This window comes from Scyliorhinus torazame, chromosome 8 (genome assembly GCF_047496885.1).
Source record: "Scyliorhinus torazame isolate Kashiwa2021f chromosome 8, sScyTor2.1, whole genome shotgun sequence".
In the NCBI taxonomy this organism is placed as follows: Eukaryota; Metazoa; Chordata; class Chondrichthyes; order Carcharhiniformes; family Scyliorhinidae; genus Scyliorhinus; species Scyliorhinus torazame.
The window spans coordinates 26028743-26053790 of record NC_092714.1 but is presented as its reverse complement, the minus strand read 5'-3'; the positions used below and the strand labels follow the sequence as shown (position 1 = coordinate 26053790).

General features: G+C 45.9%; 1 protein-coding gene across 6 annotated transcripts in view; it reads left to right on the top strand.

Annotated features, from left to right (window-relative positions):
• Positions 1-25048, top strand: part of LOC140427697 (interferon-induced GTP-binding protein Mx3-like) — an 85348-nt gene that overhangs the window by 27216 nt on the left and 33084 nt on the right. For 4 of the 6 annotated variants that reach the window (XM_072513207.1, XM_072513205.1, XM_072513206.1 and 1 more), the window contains exons 2-10: positions 2795-3000; positions 9796-9933; positions 11002-11153; positions 12171-12309; positions 13475-13673; positions 14791-14869; positions 18639-18761; positions 22890-23034; positions 24288-24446. In XM_072513207.1, the coding sequence (XP_072369308.1) occupies positions 2814-3000; positions 9796-9933; positions 11002-11153; positions 12171-12309; positions 13475-13673; positions 14791-14869; positions 18639-18761; positions 22890-23034; positions 24288-24446 (1321 nt within the window). In that variant the 5' untranslated portion in view covers positions 2795-2813. Of the gene's footprint in view, positions 1-1882; positions 1955-2794; positions 3001-9795; positions 9934-11001; positions 11154-12170; positions 12310-13474; positions 13674-14790; positions 14870-18638; positions 18762-22889; positions 23035-24287; positions 24447-25048 lie in introns of those variants that run through there. The other 2 variants (XM_072513208.1, XM_072513210.1) reach the window with 2 other exon arrangements.

Sequence of the window (25048 nt, the reverse complement as noted above, 5' to 3'; positions counted from 1 at the left end):
GGTCAATCTACCTAATCTGTACATCTTTGGACTGTGGGAGGAAGCCGGAGCACCCGGAGGAAGCTCACGCAGTCACAGGGAGAACGTGCAAACTCCACACAGATAGTCACCCGAGGCCGGAATTGAACCCAAGTGCCTGGCACTGTGAGGCAGCAGTGCTACCCACTGTGCCACCGTGCTGCCCGCTTGTGCGGCTGTGCCCACCCCAGAGTCTTGTCTCAGGTAAGAGACCGCCAACTCTCTCAGCAAAGCTATTTCACACCAGGATTACTGTCCACCTTTATCTGCATGTCCAGATCCTCGCTCGGCCCACATAATCTTCTCCCAGCCCCACTCCCCAATTTACCTCAGTCGGACTCATGTTGAAAGTGACATTATTGATTGATTGATTGATTGATTGATTGATTATTGGTGTTATTCTTGTGAATTCCTCATTTCTGGGTGCATATCATTTATATCCACAGGCCATTGGTTCCTGTATTTGCCCAAAAACTTTCCCTTGGTTAAAGACATAATTAAAAAGACTTTTATTATAAAACTCCTCAATAATGATTGATGTTTGGGGGATATAACTGTCACTGCAGGGCCATTGGCATCCAGGTGTGTAAGTGTTGATTGAAAGGATACCTTGCAGCTCTTCTGACACGCTGGTTCCGAGTGAACGAGATAGAAAAAGAAAATGTGGTGCGTGGGATTAGAGACATTTACATTTATCTTTAGATTTAAACAGGCCACTGTTTGTAACGAATAAATTAAAGAGTAATCTTGTCAGGCTTTTGCTGGAAGGGGTAATGTTCCTCCAAATTCTAATGACAGATATTTAGTTTGGGGTGAGCAGGTTTGCTGGAAATCCACAGAATCAAAAAATCCAATAGTTCTGGCGAAGTCCATTCGGCCCATTGAGTCTGCACGTATCGACCCTCTGAAAGACCATCCTACCTAGGCCCACTCCCCCCGCCCGCCCTATCACCGTAACCCCACCTAGCCTTCACATCTTTGGACACTGAGGGGCAATTTGACCTGGCCAATCCAGCTAACCTGCACATCTTTGGATTGTGGGAGGAAACCGGAGGAAACCCCAGCAGACACGGGGAGGATGTGAAAACTCCACACAGAAAGTCGCCCAAGGCCAGAAAGGAACCCGCTGTGAGGCAACAGTGCTAACCACTGTGCCACCATTCCACCCCTTCACCATACCACCCCAAATCACTTGCTGTTTTTTTTCCCCTTCTCCAATAACAACCTTGTTTTCGGCAGCTTTTAAAGCAAAAATTAACGATTTCAACTGAACAGTTCAGGTTCAGTTCAGAATCTTTTTCTCTCTTACTTTTGATGCCACACATTTTGTCGATTCAAGTGCGAGACATGGTTTGTAATATTTCCTTTCTCCCTGACCGTGGTCTTGATTAATTCAAATATTTTAAATTTAAAACGGGCATTTAAAAAAATGGTATGCAAACAAATATAATTCGAGATCTGTTGCTGCTTGTGAAAAAAAAATGAAAATCACTTATTGTTACAAGTAGGCTTCAAATGAAGTTACTGTGAAAAGCCCTGAGTCGCCACATTCCGACGCCTGTTCGGGGAGGCTGGTACGGGAATTGAACCGTGCTGCTGGCCTGCCTTGGTCTGCTTTCAAAGCCAGCGATTTAGCCCTGTGCTAAACCGGCCCCGAGTGGGGTGCTGCCTTTCCAAATCGTTCATTTCCAATGTCCTGAAACAGCAAGTATCCACGCGGAACCCATCAGAAAAATTGCAACATACCCTCTCCATGGAGACGGGACACCAGGTGGCCCTGCACCTTGTATGTGATTGGCCACTGTCAGTTCGCTACTACAATGTAGTTATGAACAATCGATTCAGCTGAATAAAAATGGGTTTGCTGTGGATTTGCTTGCCTTATCGTTGAAGTGTGCCGGGGAGCTGAAAAGGTTGGGTGCCACTGCAGTAGGAGGTAAGAGATTGTTACCCACCTTCATCCCAAGGCAATCAAGCAGTCCAAAGTGTGTGCATTCTCTTTCCAAATGCCTTGAACATAGTCCATGATGTCCCGGTCTGGATAGTTTTAATATCCATTGGGAACCAGGTGTAATGTAGCTTGCCATTTAGCGTAATACTTTGGAATATTTATACATTAACAAAGCTATTACCACTCACTATGTAGGAAAGCTTATTGTTAATAACTACTGGTTACAGAATCAGGCAGTGGGTTTTGCTGCAGGATTATAAAACCTTCCATTATTATTGCCACAGAAACCATCAGAAAGATTCCACTTTTCCACTTTCAGATGCCTCCCAGTGATGCTATGAACATTGACAGGATTGAAGGGGCATCCACTATTGGGCTTAATTGCTGATGTTTTTTTAGATTTTCTGATCTAAAGCACAATTGCTTGCACACAGAAATCTACGAATATATGGCATGTGGGCGCGTGTGTCCCCCCAACCATCCCGGGGGAGCGCTGTGTGCTAGAGATGCTCTTTGATGCGGCCATCTCCAGGGACACTGTAGTAAGAGTTTTCTGCTTATTTTCACTCTTCGTAATCCACTGAGATCAGCGAGGCGGTGAGCCAGAAATGATTTTGCAGTCAATGAAAGCATTTGCTTGAAGAGAGACTCGAGGCGGCAGAGGTGGAGATCACTTACAATGGGAAGTATCCTACATCCCATACAATGGAAGCAGGGCGGGTTTCATAGGCCTCTGAGCAAGTCAAACCTGGGCTTTACCTGGTGATTTGTTCAGAGCAATCAACACAGCATACAATAATTGGAAAACATGTTTTATTTCCACAGAGTGTTTGCTCTTCAGAAAATGTCCATCTTTTGCGATAAGTATGAGGAGAAGGTCCGTGGTTATATTAACATCATTGATGAGATGAGATCAATGGGTATAGATAAGGAATTTGCCCTCCCCACCATCGCTGTGATTGGAGACCAGAGCTCGGGGAAAAGCTCTGTGCTGGAGATGCTCTCTGACGTGGCCCTCCCCAGGGGCAATGGTAAGAAGAATATTTCATGGTCCAATTCATCTGCCATACACTATTTTCAGAAGTTCTGGGGCTTTCAGAGATAATGGGAGCAGGTGTCCTCAATGTCATTGATTCAGGAGCCATGCAATTGTGACAATTCAGTGAGGAACAGTGAGGATAGTAATGAAAGGGCAAAAGAGGGAAAGGAATTCGGGAACCGTGCACATGTTAACTTTCATGAAGTGTATGCTTTCAGCCCAATGAGGATGGGAGTAAAAACAGAAAACACTGGATAAGCTCAGCAGGTCTGGCAGCGTCTGTGGAGAGAGAAACAGAGTTAACGTTTCGAGTCCAAATGACCCATCTACAGAAAGTGAAATATCTTGACAAACGGGAGACCACCAAATAGATTAACAAATAAATTAAGGTCCGTAACTATACACAGAGAGTGAGATAAAGGCTACCGTATTCCACAGCTCCAAACCGCTAATGAACTGGAAAACCTCAGGGTTCATGCACACCGGCCCTACGGGTCACATGACCCTCCAAGGACTCACCCCCTTAAAGGGGCACCCTACCACATTCCTCCCCCTTTAAGTTCCTGATGAACACATTTCAATAACAATGGAACTATTTGCAATATTATCCAACAAATTGTCCGGCGACTTCTTGGGACTTTGAGAGCGTTGTTATTCAGTAGAGGTGCTTCTGTAGTAGAGGTTACTTTGGTTTGAACTTCAATGGGTTAACTCTCGATTTGTGATGATGCATCCTCGCGGAAAGTTTCCCCAGTTCCCCCTGAGACATTATTGGGCCCTCCCTCAGGGTAGCTTGCTGCAGCATTCATTTCAGCCGCAGCAATATCACTGAGGGGCAGACTAGGGGTAGACCGCCCCGCTGCTTCAGTGTGTGGTACTCTTCTTCTCAAATGGTCCGAGTGTTTTTTCATCCTTTATCCTTGGACATCTATCCCATACGACTCTGGGCCTGTTTTGGCCATGACCATTCCAGGGATCCAATTTGCACAAGCACCAAAATTCTTTACATAAATGAAAGCATCAATCTCTAAAGTTCTCTCAAGTTTCTTTGGGTCGCGATGCTTCTTCTGTGCGTTTTCATTTGCCTCCACCCTCCCTGTCAAATTCAGAAAAATCAGACCCAACCATATTCTAATGCCTCTGCTGGTGTAACATCTGCCGGGACACGAGGGCTGGAATTCTCCAGCTGTTGGCATTCTCTTTTCCCACTGATGTGGAGATGCCGGCGTTGGACTGGGGTGAGCACAGTACGAAGTCTTACAAAACCAGGTTAAAGTCCAACAGGTTTGTTTCGATGTCACTAGCTTTCGGAGCGCTGCTCCTTCCTCAGATGAATGAAGAGGGATGTTCCAGAAACACATATATAGACAGATTCAAAGATGCCAAACAATACTTGGAATACGACCATTAGCAAGTGATTAAATCTTTACAGATCCAGAGATGGGGTAACCCCAGGTTAAAGAGGTGTGAATTGTGTCAAGTCAGGACAGTTGGTAGGATTTCGCAGGCCAGATGGTGGGGGATGAATGTAATGCGACATGAATCCCAGGTCCCGGTTGAGGCCGCACTCGTGTGTGCGGAACTTGGCTATAAGTTTCTGCTCGGCGATTCTGCGTTGTCGCGCGTCCTGAAGGCCGCCTTGGAGAACGCTTACCCGGAGATCAGAGGCTGAATGCCCTTGACTGCTGAAGTGTTCCCCGACTGGAAGGGAACATTCCTGCCTGGTGATTGTTGCGCGATGTCCGTTCATTCGTTGTCGCAGCATCTGCATGGTCTCGCCAATGTACCACGCTTCGGGACATCCTTTCCTGCAGCGTATGAGGTAGACAACGTTGGCCGAGTCGCACGAGTATGTACCGCGTACCTGGTGGGTGGTGTTCTCAAGTGTAATAGTGGTATCCATGTCGATGATCTGGCACGTCTTGCAGAGATTGCCATGGCAGGGTTGTGTGGTGTCGTGGTCACTGTTCTGAAGACTGGGTAGTTTGCTGCAAACAATGGTTTGTTTGAGGTTGCGCGGTTGTTTGAAGGCAAGTAGTGGGGGTGTGGGGATGACCTTGGCAAGATGTTCATCGTCATCAATGACGTGTTGAAGGCTGTGAAGAAGATGACGTCGTTTCTCCGCTCCGGGGAAGTACTGGACGACGAAGGGTATTCTGTCGGTTGTGTCCCATGTTTGTCTTCTGAGGAGGTTGGTGCGGTTTTTTGCTGTGGCGCGTTGGAACTGTCGATCGATGAGTCGAGTGTCATATCCCGTTCGTACGAGGGCATCTTTCAACGTCTGTAGATGTCTGTTACTGTAACAGACATCTACAGACGTTGAAAGATGCCCTCGTACGAACGGGATATGACACTCGACTCATCGATCGACAGTTCCAACGCGCCACAGCAAAAAAACGCACCAACCTCCTCAGAAGACAAACATGGGACACAACCGACAGAATACCCTTCGTCGTCCAGTACTTCCCCGGAGCGGAGAAACGACGTCATCTTCTTCACAGCCTTCAACACGTCATTGATGACGATGAACATCTTGCCAAGGTCATCCCCACACCCCCACTACTTGCCTTCAAACAACCGCGCAACCTCAAACAAACCATTGTTTGCAGCAAACTACCCAGTCTTCAGAACAGTGACCACGACACCACACAACCCTGCCATGGCAATCTCTGCAAGACGTGCCAGATCATCGACATGGATACCACTGTTACACGTGAGAACACCACCCACCAGGTACGCGGTACATACTCGTGCGACTCGGCCAACGTTGTCTACCTCATATGCTGCAGGAAAGGATGTCCCGAAGTGTGGTACATTGGCGAGACCATGCAGACGCTGCGACAACGAATGAACGGACATCGCGCAACAATCACCAGGCAGGAATGTTCCCTTCCAGTCAGGGAACACTTCAGCAGTCAAGGGCATTCAGCCTCTGATCTCCGGGTAAGCGTTCTCCAAGGCGGCCTTCAGGACGCGCGACAACGCAGAATCGCCGAGCAGAAACTTATAGCCAAGTTCCGCACACATGAGTGCGGCCTCAACCGGGACCTGGATTCATGTCGCATTACATTCATCCCCCACCATCTGGCCTGCAAAATCCTACCAACTGTCCTGGCTTGACACAATTCACACCTCTTTAACCTGGGGTTACCCCATCTCTGGATCTGTAAAGATTTAATCACCTGCTAATGGTCGCATTCCAAGCATTGTTTGGCATCTTTGAATCTGTCTATATATGTGTTTCTGGAACAGACCTCTTCATTCACCTGAGGAAGGAGTAGCGCTCCGAAAGCTAGTGACATCGAACCAAACCTGTTGGACTTTAACCTGGTGTTGTAAGACTTCGTACTGTGCTTTTCCCACTGGCAGCACACTGTGAGTTTTCCGGCAGCATGAGGTGGCTTCAATGGGCCGCCAAGAAACACGCGGCGGGGGGGACCGGAGAAGCCCGCCCGAGGATCATTGAGCAGGAAATGGGCCTGTCTGAGTTGTAGAGAGGCTGGTAACTGCTTCTTCACGGCAGCGTTGAATGTTTGGACGGCTCCCTCAGCCAGTCTGTCTGAAGCAGGGGTGATAGGGAGCAGTTTGAATGTGTTGAACGCCGTTGGTTGTCGTGAAATGCTGGCCAGCACCTTGGGCAACCATGGGTGGCAAGTTTGACCTGTTCAAAGGTTCAATGACCGAGGGAGCCAGCGGTAAGAAACAAAGATTTATTTTAACTAATTATGTTAATCTGGCCACGGTAGCAACTATCCATAATCACAGTCCCCATTGGAACGACCAACTGCCCGGCACCTGCTTGGGCCGGCTTTTATGTTCAGCTCTAACGAGCCGCAGCTGGGTGGCTGCTGCCCCCGACTTGGGAAGCTCGTACTCCACGAGTCCCACAGGGTGATCGCTAATGGTCGTCCGTCCCCCACCTCGTCCGTCTTCCCCCCCCCACCCCACCCCCACCCCCCCCACCCCCCCCACTCCCCCCCTCCCCCCCCACCCCACCCCCCCCACCCCCCCCACCCCCCCCACTCCCCCCCTCCCCCCCACCCCACCCCCCCCACCCCCCCCACCCCCCCCCACTCCCCCCCTCCCCCCCCACCCCACCCCCCCCACCCCCCCCACTCCCCCCCCCCCACCCCCCCCACTCCCCCCCCCTCCCCCCCCCCCAACCCCCCGCCCCCAGCGGGTCCGGATTGGGCGGTGTATGCCGGTTCGAAGACCGCTTTTTTCCGTCAGGATTACTTTCAGGTGAGTGAAAAAGGATACGGCCCAGGTGGAATGCTATTAAAGACTGTCAGGGGTTAATAATGAGCATCTGCAGCGAGGACATATTTGAGTACAGAGGGAGGGAAAGGAAGAGCATTCAAAGTTAGAGTTCGCTAAATTATATTAAGATTAAAAATGAAATTGAGAAAGGAGGCGCATGATAAAGATTAGGCTCAGGCTATAGTAGAGAACCAAGCTGAACACAAAGCATAGCGAGAATTGGAAATGGAACTGAGTGGATAGTGTATGAGAACAGGCCAGGGACTAACAAATAAAAGAGACTGAGAGCCTTTTCTAAACAATAGTAAAAGGGCAGCCGAGTGAGTGGGAGTGTCGATTAGGGATTAAGAAGGAGTCACTGGGCCAGGCTGAGGTACTAAAAGAATATTTGTAAATGCGATTATTTTTTATTATTAATAATGCTGTGAGGTTCCACTACAAATGTATGGAGATCCGAGTATGCCAGTCCAGAGGCAGGCCTCCACACTCTTTAACTCCAATCCTTTAAATAACTACCTCGACAGGTCTTAGTTTCCTGCCTTTCTTTGCTGGAAGTCAGAGTTACAACCGTGCCTATTTTGTAGTGATTCTCCAAATAGTTGATAAGGAGTTAGTCGTTGAGACATATTGCCGTAACTTTCTGGATCTTTAACATCGCATTTGGGGGTACCCTAATGAAGCGCTGAGGAATCCCTCTGGAAGTTTCCAGGTAAAGGTTTATCTGTCAATTGTCCAGAAGCGTTAAAACTAGTTTTACACTGATAGTTACTCTGAAAGAGTTAGAAGGGGAGAAAAAACACTTCTAACTCAAGAGTAACTATTTAAACACCCAGACCTTGGCCGGGATTCTCCGAGCCTCCGCGCCGAAATGGCGCTCGGCACGGGGGCAGCGATCGGGTCCGACGCCGGGACGTGATTCTCCAGAATCGGCGGCAGTCGCGCGCGCGCAGTCGACATGGCGCCGGTCGGGGGCCGTTGAAAGAGGCCCCCATGGCGATTCTCCACGGTCGACAGGCCAAGTTCCCACCTGCGTGGTTCTAACATGGTTCCACCCAGCGGGGCTCGGACCCGCGGCCGCGCTGGCCGTCCTGCTAGCGGAGGGATCAGACTCTCCGGGGGGGGGGGCTACTTTCTTGCGCGCCGGCCCGCTGTGTGGTTCCGCCATGTTTCGCGTCGCCGGCGCGTGAGCGGCCGCCGCGCGCATGTGCGGACCCGCGGTGAGCAGTGCAGGGCCGCGTACGGCAGCTGGAGCAGCGCGCGGAGCACTCCAGCACCGTGCTGGCCCCCTGTGGGCTACAGAATCGCTGGGCCAAGAGGCCCGTTGATGTCAGCGTGAAACATCCCGGTGCTTTTTTAAATAAATTTCGTTGTACCCAATTCATTTTTTCCAATGAAGGGGCAATTCAGCATGGCCAATCCACCTAGCTTACACATCTTTGGGTTGTGGGGACGAAACCCACGCAAACACGGGGAGAATGTGCAAACTCCACACGGACAGTGACCCAGAGCCGGGATCGAACCTGGGACCTCGGCGCCGTGAGGCCGCAGTGCTAACCCACTGCGCCACCGTGCTGCCCATGAAACATCCTGGTGTTTACGCCGACGTCAACATTTACTGCATTTTTCGAGAATCCAAGGCCTAGTCCCAGGTGGAACACCTCCCACATTCACAACCATATAGCAGTCCCCTCACACCACCACATCCACCCCTGACAGCCAAGGTGACATAGACTATGGGGCTTTTGCAGTCCTGCATTTTCCTACCTTCCTTTTTAAAAATTAATTTTTAGCATGTGGGCATCGCTGGCTGGGCCAACATTTATTGCCTATTCCTAATTGCCATTGAGAAGGTAGTGATGAGCTGCCTTCTTGAACCGCTGAAGCCCCAGAGGTGTGGGCGCCCACAGTGCTGTGGAGTTCGCTCCACATACCTCACGGACAGGCGGTGTCTATCCATGCATTGGGACTAAGATTGTTTTGAATGTTATTTATCTCTCAGAGTTACAAAGCCAATGTGCAGAGTAAACAGGGCAAGCCCTTAATCCATCTCCTTGCGTGTTCCAAAAACCAATAGAAATTCAAATTGAATCTAGTTCATGGTCCACACCAGAGAAACATGCTAGATTCATGCTGACAAAAACAGGCATTACCCCTAATCTCAAGCTTGATCCTACGCTTGATCGTACCTTCCAGAAACCTATTACCTAACATGTAATTCATTGCCAGCCTCTATTCTCCTTCAGATAACATACTCCTCACAATGTCTTGTTCTCCACTTAACACAGTCAGGAATCTATTGCCATTTACCTCCTGTATCATGTCTGCTCACTCATTTTTCATGATGTTGCTTGACAACATTCCTATTCTTACTTTTCGCGAGAAAGACTCCAGGCAGCTTGACTTAGAATTGCTGTCTTACACATGTGAGACATGTATGTCTGTCTGATTGAACTCCAGTGAGAATACACAGCAAGCCAGTGAACAATTCCCACTGATTCATTTGTTAACCTATAATCTACATTTACAGGCGTTGTGACAAGATGCCCTCTTGAGTTGAAGCTGAAGAAAGTTGGAGGCGATAGACCTTGGCGTGGACAAATAAGTTATAGAGACTACGCCAAAACACTGGATCATGTAGATCAGGTGGAAGACGAAATTCTTAAAGGTACAAGGGTGTAACAATGAATATTTTTTTGAAGTAATTAGGGTCTTTTTAGATGAGCAAAGATATATTTCCTTATCCACATCCATCCTGTCCATGGTGAATGCTCTGGTAAAGAAGTAGGAGTTTGCAGACACAGTCCACCAGGAGTCCCTGGCTGGATTCTCCGATTCTGGGCTATGTCCCCACGCCGGCATGGGAACGGTGGCGTTATACTCCAGAAAAATAGCGCAAAACGGCCACCGATTCCCCATTTTGCTGGGGGCCAGCAGGGCGGCAGCATAGAGCACCCGGCTCTGGCTGCCGATACGCCCCGGAGAATCGCTGGGTCCGTGGCCGCGCCTGCGCACGGCGCCGGCCTGCAGCAGCCGCTACATGGCGGAGACAGCTCGTGGACCCGGCACGCAAATTAGTGCCCCCACCTTTGGCCGGCTTTCGCACCCCGGACCGCACCCCCCCCCCCCCCCCCCACCACAGTGCCACAGCCCCTACTACAGTCCCCACCGCCCGCGAATCGGTCCTCCCCCGACTGTGGCGGCACTGGACTGAGTCTGCAGCCGCCACGCCGAGTCCCCGACGGATGGGACCATACGCGACTGACGCCGTCGGGCACTCGGTCGGTTCATGGGCGCAGCGTCGAGGGCAGGCCTCAGGCAATGTCTTGAAGCCGTCAATATGGGGTGTGACGTACTTCTAGAGTACGCCACTTTGGAGGGGGCGGAGCATCGGGAAATTGGCGCCGCCCCTGATTTGGTCGGAATCGGGTATTCTCCGGCCGATCGCCAAACGCGATTTCAGCGTCGACGACTGGAGAATCCAGCCCCCTGTCTTCAAAAGGCCGGCGTCACAGTGTCAGGAATGGTTCAGTGGTCCCACTCTTGCCTTTGAGGTGGAAAGTCCCACCCAGTAGCTCATTCTTTTTCACGCGAGTAAATTAAGAGATAAACATTAGTTTTCAAAATAAAAAGGTTGTTTCAGTGGTCAGAGTGTGATGCTATCTGGTCAGTTGTATGAAGGGAAGGGCATGACTGATTGGCGAACCACTTATAAACATACCTTTTGTTCCTACAGCCCAGGACCTTCTGACTGACAAAACAGCCATAAGTTCGGAGCTCATCAGCTTACAAGTTGAATCAATAAATGCCCCTGACCTAACATTAATCGACTTACCTGGAATTATCAGAGTTCCCGTTGGAAACCAACCCCAAGATGTTGGAAAAATGGTAAAACAAACCTGATAATGGGGCTCAGCATTGGACTAATTTGGGGGCTGGTAAAATAGCAGGGAGATCTCCTTTAATGATAAGAGATTGGATGCAGAGGTATATGAGCAGGTCCATAACTTGCTAGCATGTGAGTGCCTAGTTTTGTAAGGAAAATATTGATATCTGATATTAACTTTCAGATTTAACCTGTAAGAAGAATGGAATGTTTAGCAAGTTCAGGGAATTGTAGCTGAGTTCAGCAGAGCCAATAATAGACGTTATTTGTTAGATGGCTCCATCGAACTACATAATTCAGCAAACTGAGATTATTGACAGATTAATACAACAGGTTGTAGCTAAAGTGCTCAACATCTCGGAGCACATTTGAATGATAACTAAAATGTTATGTCTCTGTAACTATTTCCAGTCAAATGATTTGATTACCAGCTCTGTCAAACCAAATGTCAGCACTGATTCTGGTCAACACTGCAGTTACGGCAGTTACATGTGGGGAGGCTGTTTAGCACAGGGCTAAATCGCTGGCTCTAAGAGCAGACCAAGGCAAGCCAGCAGCACAGTTCAATTCCTGTAACAGCCTCCCCGAACAGGTGCCGGAAAGCAACTAGGGGCTTTTCACAGTAACTTCATTGAAGCCTACTTGTGACAATAAGCGATTTTCATTTTCATGTGGATACCTGCGTAGCTAGAGTTGTGAAAGATTTAAAAGATGGACAATGAGAATAGAGGAGTTCAGAAACACACCTTCACACAAAGGATGATTTAATTCCGTACTCAGTCTTTTTAAATGATTTATGAGACTCACAATGAAAGATCCATTAGTACAAATATAAAGCTATTTTGTGAGTTGCTGCTCCCACCATGGGGCCTTGCTAAATGAGACAGTGGCTTACATAATCAGAACAATAGCATTTCAATCCTACCGCTACTCTCTGGGCCTGCCTTTTGCCACTCCATGCCAGTTACCTCAATTTACAGAATTTACACTAATGTCAGTCAATAACTTTTATCTTCCAGACCAAACAACTTATCGAAAAGTTTATTCAAAAAAAGGAGACTATTATTTTGGTTGTCATCCCCTGCACCATGGACATTGCAACCACTGAAGCATTGGCGATGGCACGGGTGGTCGATCCTGAAGGAGAAAGAACACTGGGTAAATCGAAATAAGGTTCAGAGACACTGGGCAGAGGCAGAGGGTGAAATGTACTGGACATTGGAAGTGTTTTGAGTATAAGTGTAAACCAAGAATGAGGGATACGCTTGTCCCGCTTTTCGAATACCCACATTGCTTTTGATTCCGCTGACTTACCTGGGAGTGACAGGTGAAGGCTGGATCAACAACACATATGACAGGCTATTGAGGGATTGCATGAGGCCCTGACTTTGGGCCGGCTGAGAGACCAGTGCTTGGCACCTGTCCCAGCACAAATTGAGCCTCAGGCCCTGTGAACACAGGCAGTTCACACATTGAAATGGCAAATGTTGGCCCTGTTGAGGTCACCAACAGCGGCTGGTGAGTAATTCCCAAGAGGGAGGGTTGGAGCAGGCAATGGGGTAATGCTGATTAACCCACTGGCAATCACAGCTAAAACCCTGAGAGGGACAGGTTTCTGTGCTCATCGGGCAAAACGTGGGTGCCACATTTGTTGGCAATTCGCCCGCTTTATGCCCGGAAAATTGGTGCAGTACACAACAGCTTCTACCCTGAACGTGGCAAGTTCGTGTCCTTGTGCATTTTCATTGTAACTAATTGAGATAGGAAGACATATTTCTTTATAACCAATATTCTAGCAGACTTTCAGTCTCTGCTAGCGAGGTAACCCTACAGAAATGAAAATGTTATGTCCAGTACAGTTCAGTAGATCCCTTTGAAATGTTTTCTTCACATCCTCCAGTGTGAAATTCCAGAGATAGATGCATGTCTGAATTGCATCCCACATTAGAAACTGATCACTGGCAATACAAGTCAGGTGTCTTGTGGCAGCCAACTTTAGTCAATGTCTTTTCTTTTGTTTAAATGGTCCTTTTAAAACAGTTCAGTATTTGTTTGGTCAGCTAGTGAACAAATGCAGTTTAATATCACTCATGCAGAAGTCACCTCATCCTGACAGTATCATACACATAAACGAATAGGCCGCGCACAATAAAAATAATTAGATGGGACATTGGAGAGGAGATTCGTCAGATCTAAAATGCACACCCATTCCTTGAGGCACTCAACTTTTTTTTTTATTCATTCATTCAAGGGATGTGGGCTTCACTGGCTAGACCAGCATGCATTGCCCATCGCTAATTGCCCTTAATGTTTCATGTTCCAGGTGTTCTAACAAAACCGGACTTGGTTGACAAGGGTACAGAAGAAGATATTATTAAAATCCTTGACAACAAAGTTGTTCCCCTGAAAAAAGGTTACATGCTTGTCAAGTGCCGTGGACAAAAGGGGCTGAACGCGAATACAACAATGAATGCTGCACTGGAGGAAGAAATCACATTTTTGAAAAACAACTCACATTTTCGGTATCATTTTCCATGAAAGACAAACCTGACTTTCACTTACTGCTGTAATCAGATCCTGTTTTGCTTTCATCAATATTCTACTTGGTGTTCTCAAGGATACGGGTCTTGCTGAGATGCATCCCTCCCATTACCACAGCCATGGAGACATTTACTCCAGTAATTATTCCTCGTAGCTTAAGCTTAGGCAGGAATAGAGGTTGGCCTTTAATGTTTCAGGGTTGTCTGAGTGAAAAGCTAAAAGGAAGAACTGGTAAATCTCATGAACCTTACAGAACCATTGAGTATTCCATTGATTTGAATGGACAATATGGCGGGTTTTGCTATTGGCCTGCAGGCCTGATCCATGGATCCCACACACTCAAGGAATTTCCAAAATTGTCTGTTTTTTACCTCCCAATTTGAGCAATTAGGGGATTTTCCTTTTTCATAAGCAGAATATTTGCAAATCCCAAACACAAAAGTGTGGAACATGGGGAGGCCTTGGCATAGTGGTATTGTTACTGGATTCGTAATCCAGTGGCCTACATGTGACTCCAGATCCACAGCAATGTGGTTGACTCTGGAATGCCCTCAGGGATGGGCAAACCAGCGGCACCCACATCCCAGGAATGAGTAAAAAAAATAATTCCCTGGAGTTTGGGAAAGGGGGTGAGGTAAGGGATCAAGGAAGAAACATTTCTCACCCAATAAGCTCAATGGGAGACCGTGACTGGCATTAATGGGATGACTTCAGTTAGTTAGGTAGCAGCAGGTGGAAAAAGGCATCTGGTGTCCTTTGGGTAGATAAAAAATATAAGGAACAATGGCAAGATGGGTAAGGAAATACATTCTGCGGGTTAGTGTGATGATAATTTATTCCGAACATTTCCTGTTTACATAACATTCATCTCAAACACACATTCTGGGGAGGAAAGGTCACCCTATTCACCCTCTTAATTCTGATGAGTCTTATTACCACAACAACAACTTGTCCCAAGTGAAATGTCCCAAGGAGTGTTATCCAACCAAACTTGACAGGGAAATCTAAGGAAGAAAAGGAACAAAGAAAATCAGGGAGCAAAATAAATGCTACTTCATTGACAAAATTATATTGATACATTCCTCTTTGTCTCCAAAGGCCACTGCTGGAGAATGGTTTGGCATCCTTCGACCATCTGTCTGAAAAGCTCACCAGTGAGCTCATTCACCAAATCACGGTGAGTCACATTTAACTCTTTATTCTGAGTCTTTCAAACCTCAGTTGATAAGAATTCAAGACCGGCTGGTTCATGGGAGGATGAAGGATAGGTATGGCAAGTTTCGGGAACCTTGGATAACGAGGGATATTGTGAGCCTAGTCAAAAATAAGAAGGAAGTATTCGTAAGGGCTAGAAGGCTGGGGAAAAATGAAGCCCATGAGGAATATAAGGAAATTAGGAAGGAACTTAAGCAAGGAGTCAGGAGGGCTAAAAGGGGTCATGAAAAGCCATTGGTAAACAGGGTTAAGGAACATCCCAAGGCTTATTATCCGTGTATAAAGAGCAAGAGGGTAGCCAGGGAAAGGGTTGGCCCACTCAAGGACAGAGGAGGGAATCTATGTGTGGAGCCAGAGGAAATGGCTGAGGTATTAAATGAATACTTTACATCAGCATTCATCAAAGAGAAGGACTTGGTGGACGATGAGTCCAGGGAAAGGTGTGTGGATAGTCTGGGTCCTGTCGATATCAAAAAGGAGGAGGTGTTGGGCTTCTTGAAAAACATTAAGGTAGATAAGTCCCCAGGGCGTGATGGGATCTACCCCAGAATACTGGGGGAGGCAAGGGAGGAAATTGCTGGGACCTTGACAGAAATCTTTGCATCCTAATTGGCTACAGGTGAGGTCCCAGAGGACTGGACAATAGCCAATGTTGTTCCTTTGTTTAAGAAGGATAGCAAGGATGATCCAGGAAATTACAGGTCGGTGAGCCTTACTTCAGTGGTAGGGAAATTATTGGAGAGAATTCTTCCGGGCAGGATTTTTATTTCATAGAATTTACAGTGCAGAAGGAGGCCATTCGGCCCATCGAGTCTGCAGCGGCCACCCCCCTTTCACCGGACCCTAACCTGTGCATCCCTGGACACTAAAGGGCAACTGAGCATGGCCAATCCACCTAACCTGCACATCTTTGGACTGTGGGAGGAAATCAGAGCACCCGGAGGAAACCCACGCACACACGGGGAGGATGTGCAGACTCCGCACAGACAGTGACCCAAGTTGGAATCGAACCTGGGACCCTGGAGCTGTGAAGCAATTGTGCCATCCACAAGGCTACCGTGCTGCCTACTCTCATTTGGAAACAAATGGACTTATTAGCGAGAGGCAGCACAGTTTTGTGAAGGGGAGGTCGTGTCTCACTTACTTGATTGAGTTTTTTGAGGAAGTGACGAAGATGATTGATGATGGAAGGGCAGTGAATGGTGTCTACATGGACTTCAGTAAAGCCTTTGACAAGGTCCTTCATGGCAGACTGGTTCAGAAGGTGAAATCACAAGGGATCAGAGGTGAACTGGCAAGATGGATACAAAATTGGCTCGGTCATAGAAAACAGAGGGTAGCAGTGGAAGGGTGCGTGTCTGAATGGAAGGCTGTGACTAGTAGTGTTCCGCAGGGATTAGTGCTGGAACCTTTGCTGTTTGTAGTACACTTAAATGATTTGGAGGAAAATCTGACTGGTCTGATTAGTAAGTTTGGAGATGACACAAAGGTTGGTGGAGTTGTAGATAGTGATGAGGACTGTCAGAGGATTCAGCAGGATGCAAAGAACAAAGAACAATACAGCACAGGAACAGGTCCATCGGCCCTCCAAACCTGTACCGGCCATGATACCAACCTTTGCCAAAACCCTCAGCACCTCCTCGTGCCATATCCCTCTATATCCATCCTATCCATGTGTTTGTCAAGATGCCTTTTGAACGCCGTTAATGATCTGCTTCCACAACCTCCACTGGCAACGGGTTCCAGGCACTCACCACCCTCTGTGTAAAAAACCTGTCTCGCACATCACCTCTAAACTTTGCCCCATGGACTTTAAACCTATGCCGCCTGGTGACTGACCCCTCCACCCTGGGAATGAGTGCCTGCCCATCCACTCTATCCATGCCCCTCATAATCTTGTAGACCTCTATCAGGTCACCCCTCAACCTCAGTCTTTCTAATGAAAACAGTCCGAGTCTATTCAGCCTCTCCACATAGCTAATACCCCCCAGACCAGGCAACATCCTGGTAAATCTCCTCTGCACCCTCTCCAAAGCCTCCACATCTTTCTGGTAGTGTGGCGACCAGAATTGTGCGCAATATTCCAAGTGCAGCCTTACCAAGGATCTATACAACTGTAGCATGACTTGCCAGTTTTCATACTCAATGCCCAGTCCAATGAAGGCAAGCATTCCGTATGCTTTCTTGACTGCCTTGCCACTTGTGTTGCCAACTTCTAACATCTGTGGACCTGCACGCCCAGATCTCTCTGACTTTCTATATTCCAAAGGGTTTTACCATTTGCGGTATATTTCCCCTCGATGTTAGACTTACCAAAATTGCATTACCTAAACCTACCAAAATGCATGTAGGTCAGTTGGAGACTTGGGTGAAGAAATGACAGATGGAGTTTAATCCGGACAAATGTGAGGTAATGCATTTTGGAAGGTCCAATACAGGCGGGAATTATACAGTAAATAGCCTTAGGAGCATTGACAGGTAGAGATATCTGCCGTACAGGTCCACAGATCACTGAAAGTGGCAAAGCATGTGGATAAGGTGGTCAAGAAGGCATACGGCATGCTGGTCTTCATCGGTCGGGGCATTGGGTATATAAATTGACTATTCATGCTGCAGCTGTACAGAAACTTAGTTAGGCCATAATTGGAATATTGCATACAATTCTGGTGTGCAGAGGAGGTTTACCAGTATATTGCCTGGTCTGGAGGGTATTAGTTATGAGGAGAGGTTGGATAAACTCAGATTGTTCTCATTGGAACGAAGGAGGTTGAGGGGCGACCTAATAGAAGTTTACAATATTATGAGGGGCATGGACAGAGTGGATAGTCAGACGCTTTTCCCAGATTGGAAAAGTCAATTACTGGGGGCATCGGTTTAAGGTGCGATAGACAAAGTTTAGAGGAGATGTGCGAGAAAAGTTTTTTACACCGAGGGTGGTGAGTGCCTGGAACACGCTGACGGGGGAGATGGTGGAAACAGGTACGATAGCGACGTTTAAGAGACACCTTGACGAATATATGAATAGGATGGGAGAAGAGAATACGGACCCCAGACGTGCAGAAGGTTTTAGTTTGGAAAGGCAGCATGATGGATGGAGGCTTGGAGGGCAGAAGGGTCTGTTCCTGTGCTGTACTGTTCGTTGTTCTTTGTTCTTTGTAATTTGCATGGTGAAGACCTTCCATTGGATAAAATAGGGTGCAACCATACATGATACAGATTTTTTATTGAGGGTTGAGATATGGTCACGAGTTGAGGTTGCCATCTGATTACAGTTGGATGTTGTCCCATGTTGAAGATGGTTCGCGCAATGGCATAAATAACAAAGGAGCTGTTTCCTCTGGTGCGGAAACCACGAAGCAAGAGATTATGCTTTAAATATAAAGCCTTACATCAGTGGCCCTAAAAAGCTGCTGGATAACCATAATCCACTGCTCAAGAGGCTATTGAGGCTGGGAGAATTAAACTTTTCCTGGCTGAAGACAGGAGATTTATATTCTACGTGGGTGCCAAGTGACATGGGAAAAAAGGCAGGTAAAAGTCAGCGATCTGTTTGTAAAGTGCTCCAGAAAAGGTACACGCCCTTCAGGAACGGAGGGAGAGGGGAAGCACAGTTGGTACATCGCGATGAATTTGGTCGACTACGTGAAAAGGTCTGAGGTGTCATTTTCAGTGACTCTATTGCAAGTATTTCCATGTACAGTGTCTTTCAAATTTGTTTTTGCTTTGCAAAGAATTGGCTGCCAAACATGCAGGAAGCTCTTCGGGAGAAAATGATTGAAATCCAAAATAAGTTGGATGAACTGGGTGACAATATTCCAGAGGACGTTCAGGCGAGAAAGCTCTTCCTGAACAACGTAAGTTAAGATCATCCTACCTAAGCCCACACCTCCACCCTATCCCTGTAACCCAGTAACCCCACCTAACCTTTTTTTGGACACTAAGGGCAATTTAGCACAGCCAGTCCACCTAACCGGCACATCTTTGGACTGTGGGAGGAAACCGGAGCACCCGGAGGAAACCCACGCAGACACGGGGAGAACGTGCAGACTCCGCACAGACAGTGACCCAAGCCGGGAATCGAACATGGTACCTGGAGCTGTGAAGCAAATGTGCTAACCACTGTGCTACCATGGATGCCGGGTTGGTGATGTAGAGCAACGCCAGTAGTCAAGTTCTGTTCCCGTATGGGGTGAAGTTATTCATGAAGGCCCCGTCTTACCAACCTTGCCCCTCAACTGAGGTGTGACATCTAGAATGACAAGAGCAGCAAATACATTGGAACCCCACCACCTGGAGGTTCTCCTCCAAGTCACTCTCCATCCTGACTTGGAAATATATCTCCGTTTCTTCACTGTCACAGAATCAAAATCCTGGAATTTCCTGCCTAACAGCACTATGGGTGTATCTGCACTTCAAGGACTTCAGCGGTTCAAGAAGGCAGATCATCACCACCTTCTCAAGTGATGGGCAATAAATGCAGGGCTGGCCAGTGCCACCCACATCCCGTGAATGAATTTTTAAAAAGGAACCTTTGATTGATCAGTAATATTTCAACAATAGTATTTCATCTCAAATTCATCAATTGGGGGTGCAGTTGGGTTAATTTGAATCATTCTGACAGTTGGTCCCCTGCGTTTAGCGAATAGTTCTTTGATGCACTTGGCACATTGGTATGTTATGTAAATGATGAATACAGCTACACAGGAGAATAGGATTATTCTTATTGTGGACATTCCAGTGTGTCCAAGCCACCCGCAAATTTTATCCCAGAGAGAGATAACTTGGGGTGGATCAAGTTTTTTGATTTATTAATTGTTATTCTTTGAAAATTATAATAATTATTTTGAAATGCTTGTTGCAATGCTAAGTGTCCATTCTATTGTTTAAAACTGCAATGACAATATGAATGAGTTATTCTTTGCGCTTTTACCTATCCTATCGCATTAATGATGTCTTTTACCTTATTCTGATATATCTCACTAAATCTTTCGATTTATCAAAGGGCCGAACTGTAGAAGCCAGGTATTTCTAATACACCTAATATAGGTAAAAGATAGCTGTTTAAGCGTAAGTATTAAGACCCAGTTTTAAGTTAAGGATTAAAAACACATATTCTGCAAATTCATTTAATCATTTTCTAAAACACATCTTTCTTTGATTAACTTGCAATTTTCAAGTTCAATTCGCTCAGTTTTTGATTGCAACTGTTGGTATTTTGACTCCACTTCAAAAACTTGATTTTGGAATTCTGCTATTTGAAAAGATGACTGCTGGAGTTTAGAGGTTTTGTTTTGCAATTCTGTTCTAATTTCATCATAATACTCAAGTTTGGATTTTGCATCTCGCAATTCTTCAACAACTGCAATTAGTTGGTTTTTAGTGGACCTATACTCATTTTCTTGCTGTCTGCGTATTTGTCCCATAATTGCCAGGGACCATTTTACACGTTCTGCACCGTGCAATCGTGTGCATTTTCCCCAAGCTCTCTTGATATTATTGAAGGACCACTGTCCTCTGGGGATATCATACTTTGATTCAATTTTTCTTGAGGCTTCACATAGGTCAAATTGTCTATGAATGAAAGACCCCAAATTCCCCAACATATCTTCAATAAAAATTTCTGGTACCCCATATCCTCTTTTTATCGTCGTAGGGAGTAATTTTCTGCCTGCTAAAGGCTCTGAATCTATACTTTGATCTGGATCAGCCATAAATTCAACCTTTCACCTATCTTTTTCTAAGTCGCTGACTGTGTGTAGGCTGTGTTAGTCTCAACGATCGGCACCTGATTGATTTAACACAGTCTACAAAAATGTCTTTTTCAGGGGTCAAAGCACTGATTGATGCGGCTTTAAGACTTTTAATGGGTGAAAAAAATATTTCTTACCCTAGTCTAGCCTTGGATTCCGACTGTCTTCCGGGTCTCCTCCGATTATCCCCGAAGCTTCCGTCGTCGCCTGGGCCTCCTCCGATTATTTCCGAAGCTTTCCGAACCTCTCCGAAGGTCGTATCGGAACTCCTTCCCTCCTGCCAATCGACTACGCCAGTTGATGGACTTAACCAATCGGTTACCAGCAGCACTTTGCGATCCACAATCATCAGGCCAAGTGGAACATGTGAATCGAACTTTGAAAGAAAGACTGTCTAAATACAGCCAGGAAGGCATGAATTGGGTCCAAGCTTTGCCAATGGAAAGGAATGAGTGTGGTCTTTTGAAAATGGAACCAGTCACTTTTATGGGATCCACTCCACCTTGTATAAAACAATACCCTATTAATAAAACTTCAATTCAAGGCATTCTACCTATAAAGAACAAGTTGAAGAAAGGGGTATTTTAGTGCGCATTCACAGTTCATCAAACAGCCCTGTATGGCCTGTAAAAAAAGGCTAATGGCACATGGCGCCTCACTATTGGCAAAGCTTGGACCCAATTCATGCCTTCCTGGCTGTATTTAGACAGTCTTTCTTTCAAAGTTCGATTCACACGTTCCACTTGTCCCGATGATTGTGGATGTAAGGACAGTGTAAATTCCAGTTAATGTTTAGTAGTTTACAGATTTCCTTACAAACAGCACCTGTGAAGTGGGATCCATTGTCTGAGTCAATGCTAGCTGGTACTCCCCATCTGGGGATAAAATCTTTGCATCGCACTTTGGCTGTATGGGCAGCTGTCCCTCTTCTAGTTGGAGCAGCTTCCACCCATCTGGAGAATTTATCCACTATTACAAGGACGTCATTGTATTATTAACATATTGTATAATTTATTAATACTGAATCAGTAGTATCAAATTTGATTAATTTATTAATTGTTATTCTGAAGGTCAGGCGTTGAAGAGTTAAAAATTGTAAATGGATCTGCCAGGAACTATTGACTTGCGGAAAGCAGACTGTCATTTAATGAGTGATGCATTCAGATAGATCGTGGCTTGCACAATCAGGCAACTTTTAACATTGCAGCTGCTCAAATGCAGCCTATTGCTCAAATTTAGCCCATATTACCTATTGCTCAATTTCAGCCTATGGTACCTGCTGCTCTAGCGGCAGCTGTTGCAGCACCTGCAGGAATATCAGCAGTAACTACAATTCCACCAGAAGTGCCAGGGCAAACATGTACCCTTGTTCCATTAAAATCACGTGAGGAAATACCACAATGTCTTTTCTGTGGTAGAGTAGGACACTGGATGGCAAAATGCTGTCATAAACAACGGAATTGAACTTTCAAACAATAACAGACAACATTTTACTTGCTTAGGCAAACAGCTCAAAATAACTTCTCAGAGTTAGAAAGTGAAATATGAAGGACAGGTTGATAGATAACGAATAGTAAGTCGCAAAAGAGAGAGAGAGAGAAATTCAGCTAATTTTCAGCTTCAAACCAACACCACCAACCAACTAACTAACTAAAAATGGGGTAACAAAACTTTTAAACTACAGCAGTTATCTTTTCAAATAGCAGAATATGTGTTTTTAATCCTTAACTTAAAACTGGGGCTTAATATTTACGCTTAAACAGCCATCTTTTACCTATATTAGGTGTATTAGAAATACCTGGCTTCTACACACGTCACCTACATTTTAATAACAAACAAAATAGTGTTGAAAAACTTTATGATTTAATGCCCCTAAGATATTTGTTACCAGAGTCTGGGAAATTAATCTTCAAGTTCTGGAGAATCCTGGGCAATCCTGGGGAGCAAGCAAACAGTGAACAACAGTGGCACATGGCTTACCTGTGGGGTCACGAGGAGCAGTTTACAGGGCCGATGGTTTAGGCTAATGTAGACTTGATCATCTTGATTAGCAGACCTATTTCCGATTTGGGTCAGGTGTTGTAAAACAGGAGTTATTAGCAGGTCCAAGCACCTGTTTTAAAAGCATGGTTAGTATATCTCTGCCAAGGTGCTATAAGTTAGATCGTACCAGTTTGCGATGCCCATCTTAATATGCAACGGTAAAAGGAAGCTACCATTTGTTCATTCCAGAAAATTCTAACTTATTGTGACGAGATCACTAATTTAGTGACGGGCGATTACAGGAAAGACTACGCCAATGAAAAGAAGCTGTGTGACTTTTCTCGGAAGGTCTTTTCAGAGTGGTTCAACAGGCTGGAGTTAGAGAAGGTAAAGCGTAAGTATTACTAATTTTGTTCTCTTTCTTTCTTATTTCATTGTTAAATATATTTTCATTCCGTTCTTTCGAGGGAAGTGCTTGGTTTCCTTATTTAGACCCTACTCCAAACCCTGTATTCTGGATCACGAACTTGCTCTTGGTTCTTCCTTATGGAATAATCGGTAAAGTTGTAATGGTTCGATTCCCGTTGCCAGTGGGTTGGGGGTTGGGGGGGGGGGGGGGGGGGGCAGTGTCAAAGGGAAAATACGGGGGGGAAAAATGTCAAACTGTGGGGATTATGTTATATTTGTTGAATGATTAAACGTTCATGGTTATGTATGTTCTGGTTTGAATAAGAATATATGTATATTTAAAATGGTTCCATTCCCAAACTGTGTTGAGATACCTGGTCTCAGCATGCGGTTAGCACTGTTGCTTCATGGCTCCAGGGTCCCAGGTTCGATTCCTGACCTGGGTCACTGTCTGGGCAGAGTCTGTGCGTTCCCTTCGTGTCTGACAAAGGGTCGTCTGGACTTGAACCGTTAGCTCTTCTGAGATTTTCCGGCATTTTCTCTTTTGCTCCCCGTGTCTGCGGGGGTTTCCTCTGGGTGCTCCAGTTTCCCCCCACAGTCAAAAGATGTGCAGGGGAGGTGGATTGGCCGTGATCAATTACCCGTCGTGTCCAAAAAGATTAGGTGAGTTTACTGGTTATGGAGATAGGGTGGAGATGTGGGTTTGGGTAGGGTGCTCTCTCCAAGAGCCGGTGCAGACGTGATGGGCCGAATGGTCTCCTTCTGCACTGTAAATTCTATGATTCTATGAACTGGCCACTGGGAAGTGTTGGGATTTTATTTTGCTATCTTTTTTCGGTTAAGCAGAGGTAAGATCAGGCAAAGCATTGAATATCTCTTGTGACTAGTTTTATCAAGTTTTAAAGATAGAAATTAATTTAACCTCAATATAAAGGACAGTATGAAATTCAAAGACCAATTCTTCTAACTAGGTAGACTGAATGATCAATAATCCATTGATATACGGCATATAGTCGTGGTTCAATATATCTGGGTGGTTTTCTTGACCATTTCAGAGGGGAATTATGAGTCAACCACATTGCTATGTCTCTAGTCAAATAAAGGTGACAGGGCGTTCGTGAACCAGATGGGTTTTTACAACAGTCCAGTCATTTCATGGTTTCATTACTGAGGCGAGCCTTTTATTCCAGATGTGTTAATTTAATTGATTGGTCATTTATTATTCGTGCTTGTTTTCAGTTAACGATGAAGCTCTCTCGAAGGTCAGGTTCCACGACAAATACTCTCAAGGCAGAGAGTTACCCGGATTCACAAAGTACCGAATATTCGAGTCTGTCATTCGAGAACAGATTCACAAGTTACTGCTGCCCTCTCTCCAAGTGATGAAAGAAGTTGGAGGTAAAGTAAACAAGACATGTCCCACACTGAATTTCCGGAGTCATCAATAATTTTTTGTGGCTGATACCGGTCGGTGACAGTTTTCATGAAAGCGTGAACTAAAATTGATGCCTCTGGAAACCTCACGTATTAAAAATAATTTTGAATTTCCACAATGATTTGTAATCATCAAGTACTTTTAATCTAGTTATGCACTGCCCATATCCCTTGAACAAATTTATCAGAAAGCTATATTCCATTCCACTGATGAGTGCTACCGCGTTACTTTATCTTTTATTGTATCTTTTGTTTCCCTTTCAGTTCCAGCCACAAAGTTGCGTTGCATTGATTTGAACTGGGAACTCAATATTCTTAGCAGTTGTTGCTAGGTTTCAGCAGCAGCAGAGACAGGGAAAGGTATGCTGGAGATCCCAGTAGTTTCCAAGATGTCTCTGCTTGTTAGGAACATAGGAATTACTAGAAGGGAAAGACCAAAGCCTGACTAGTTCACTGCCTACCACCCTGCTGGATACGTAATGGAGTTGTCTAATTATAGACAACAGACCCTGGAATGACACAAATCATTCAGAACCTTTAAAACCATAGTCATGAACTTCAGCCTC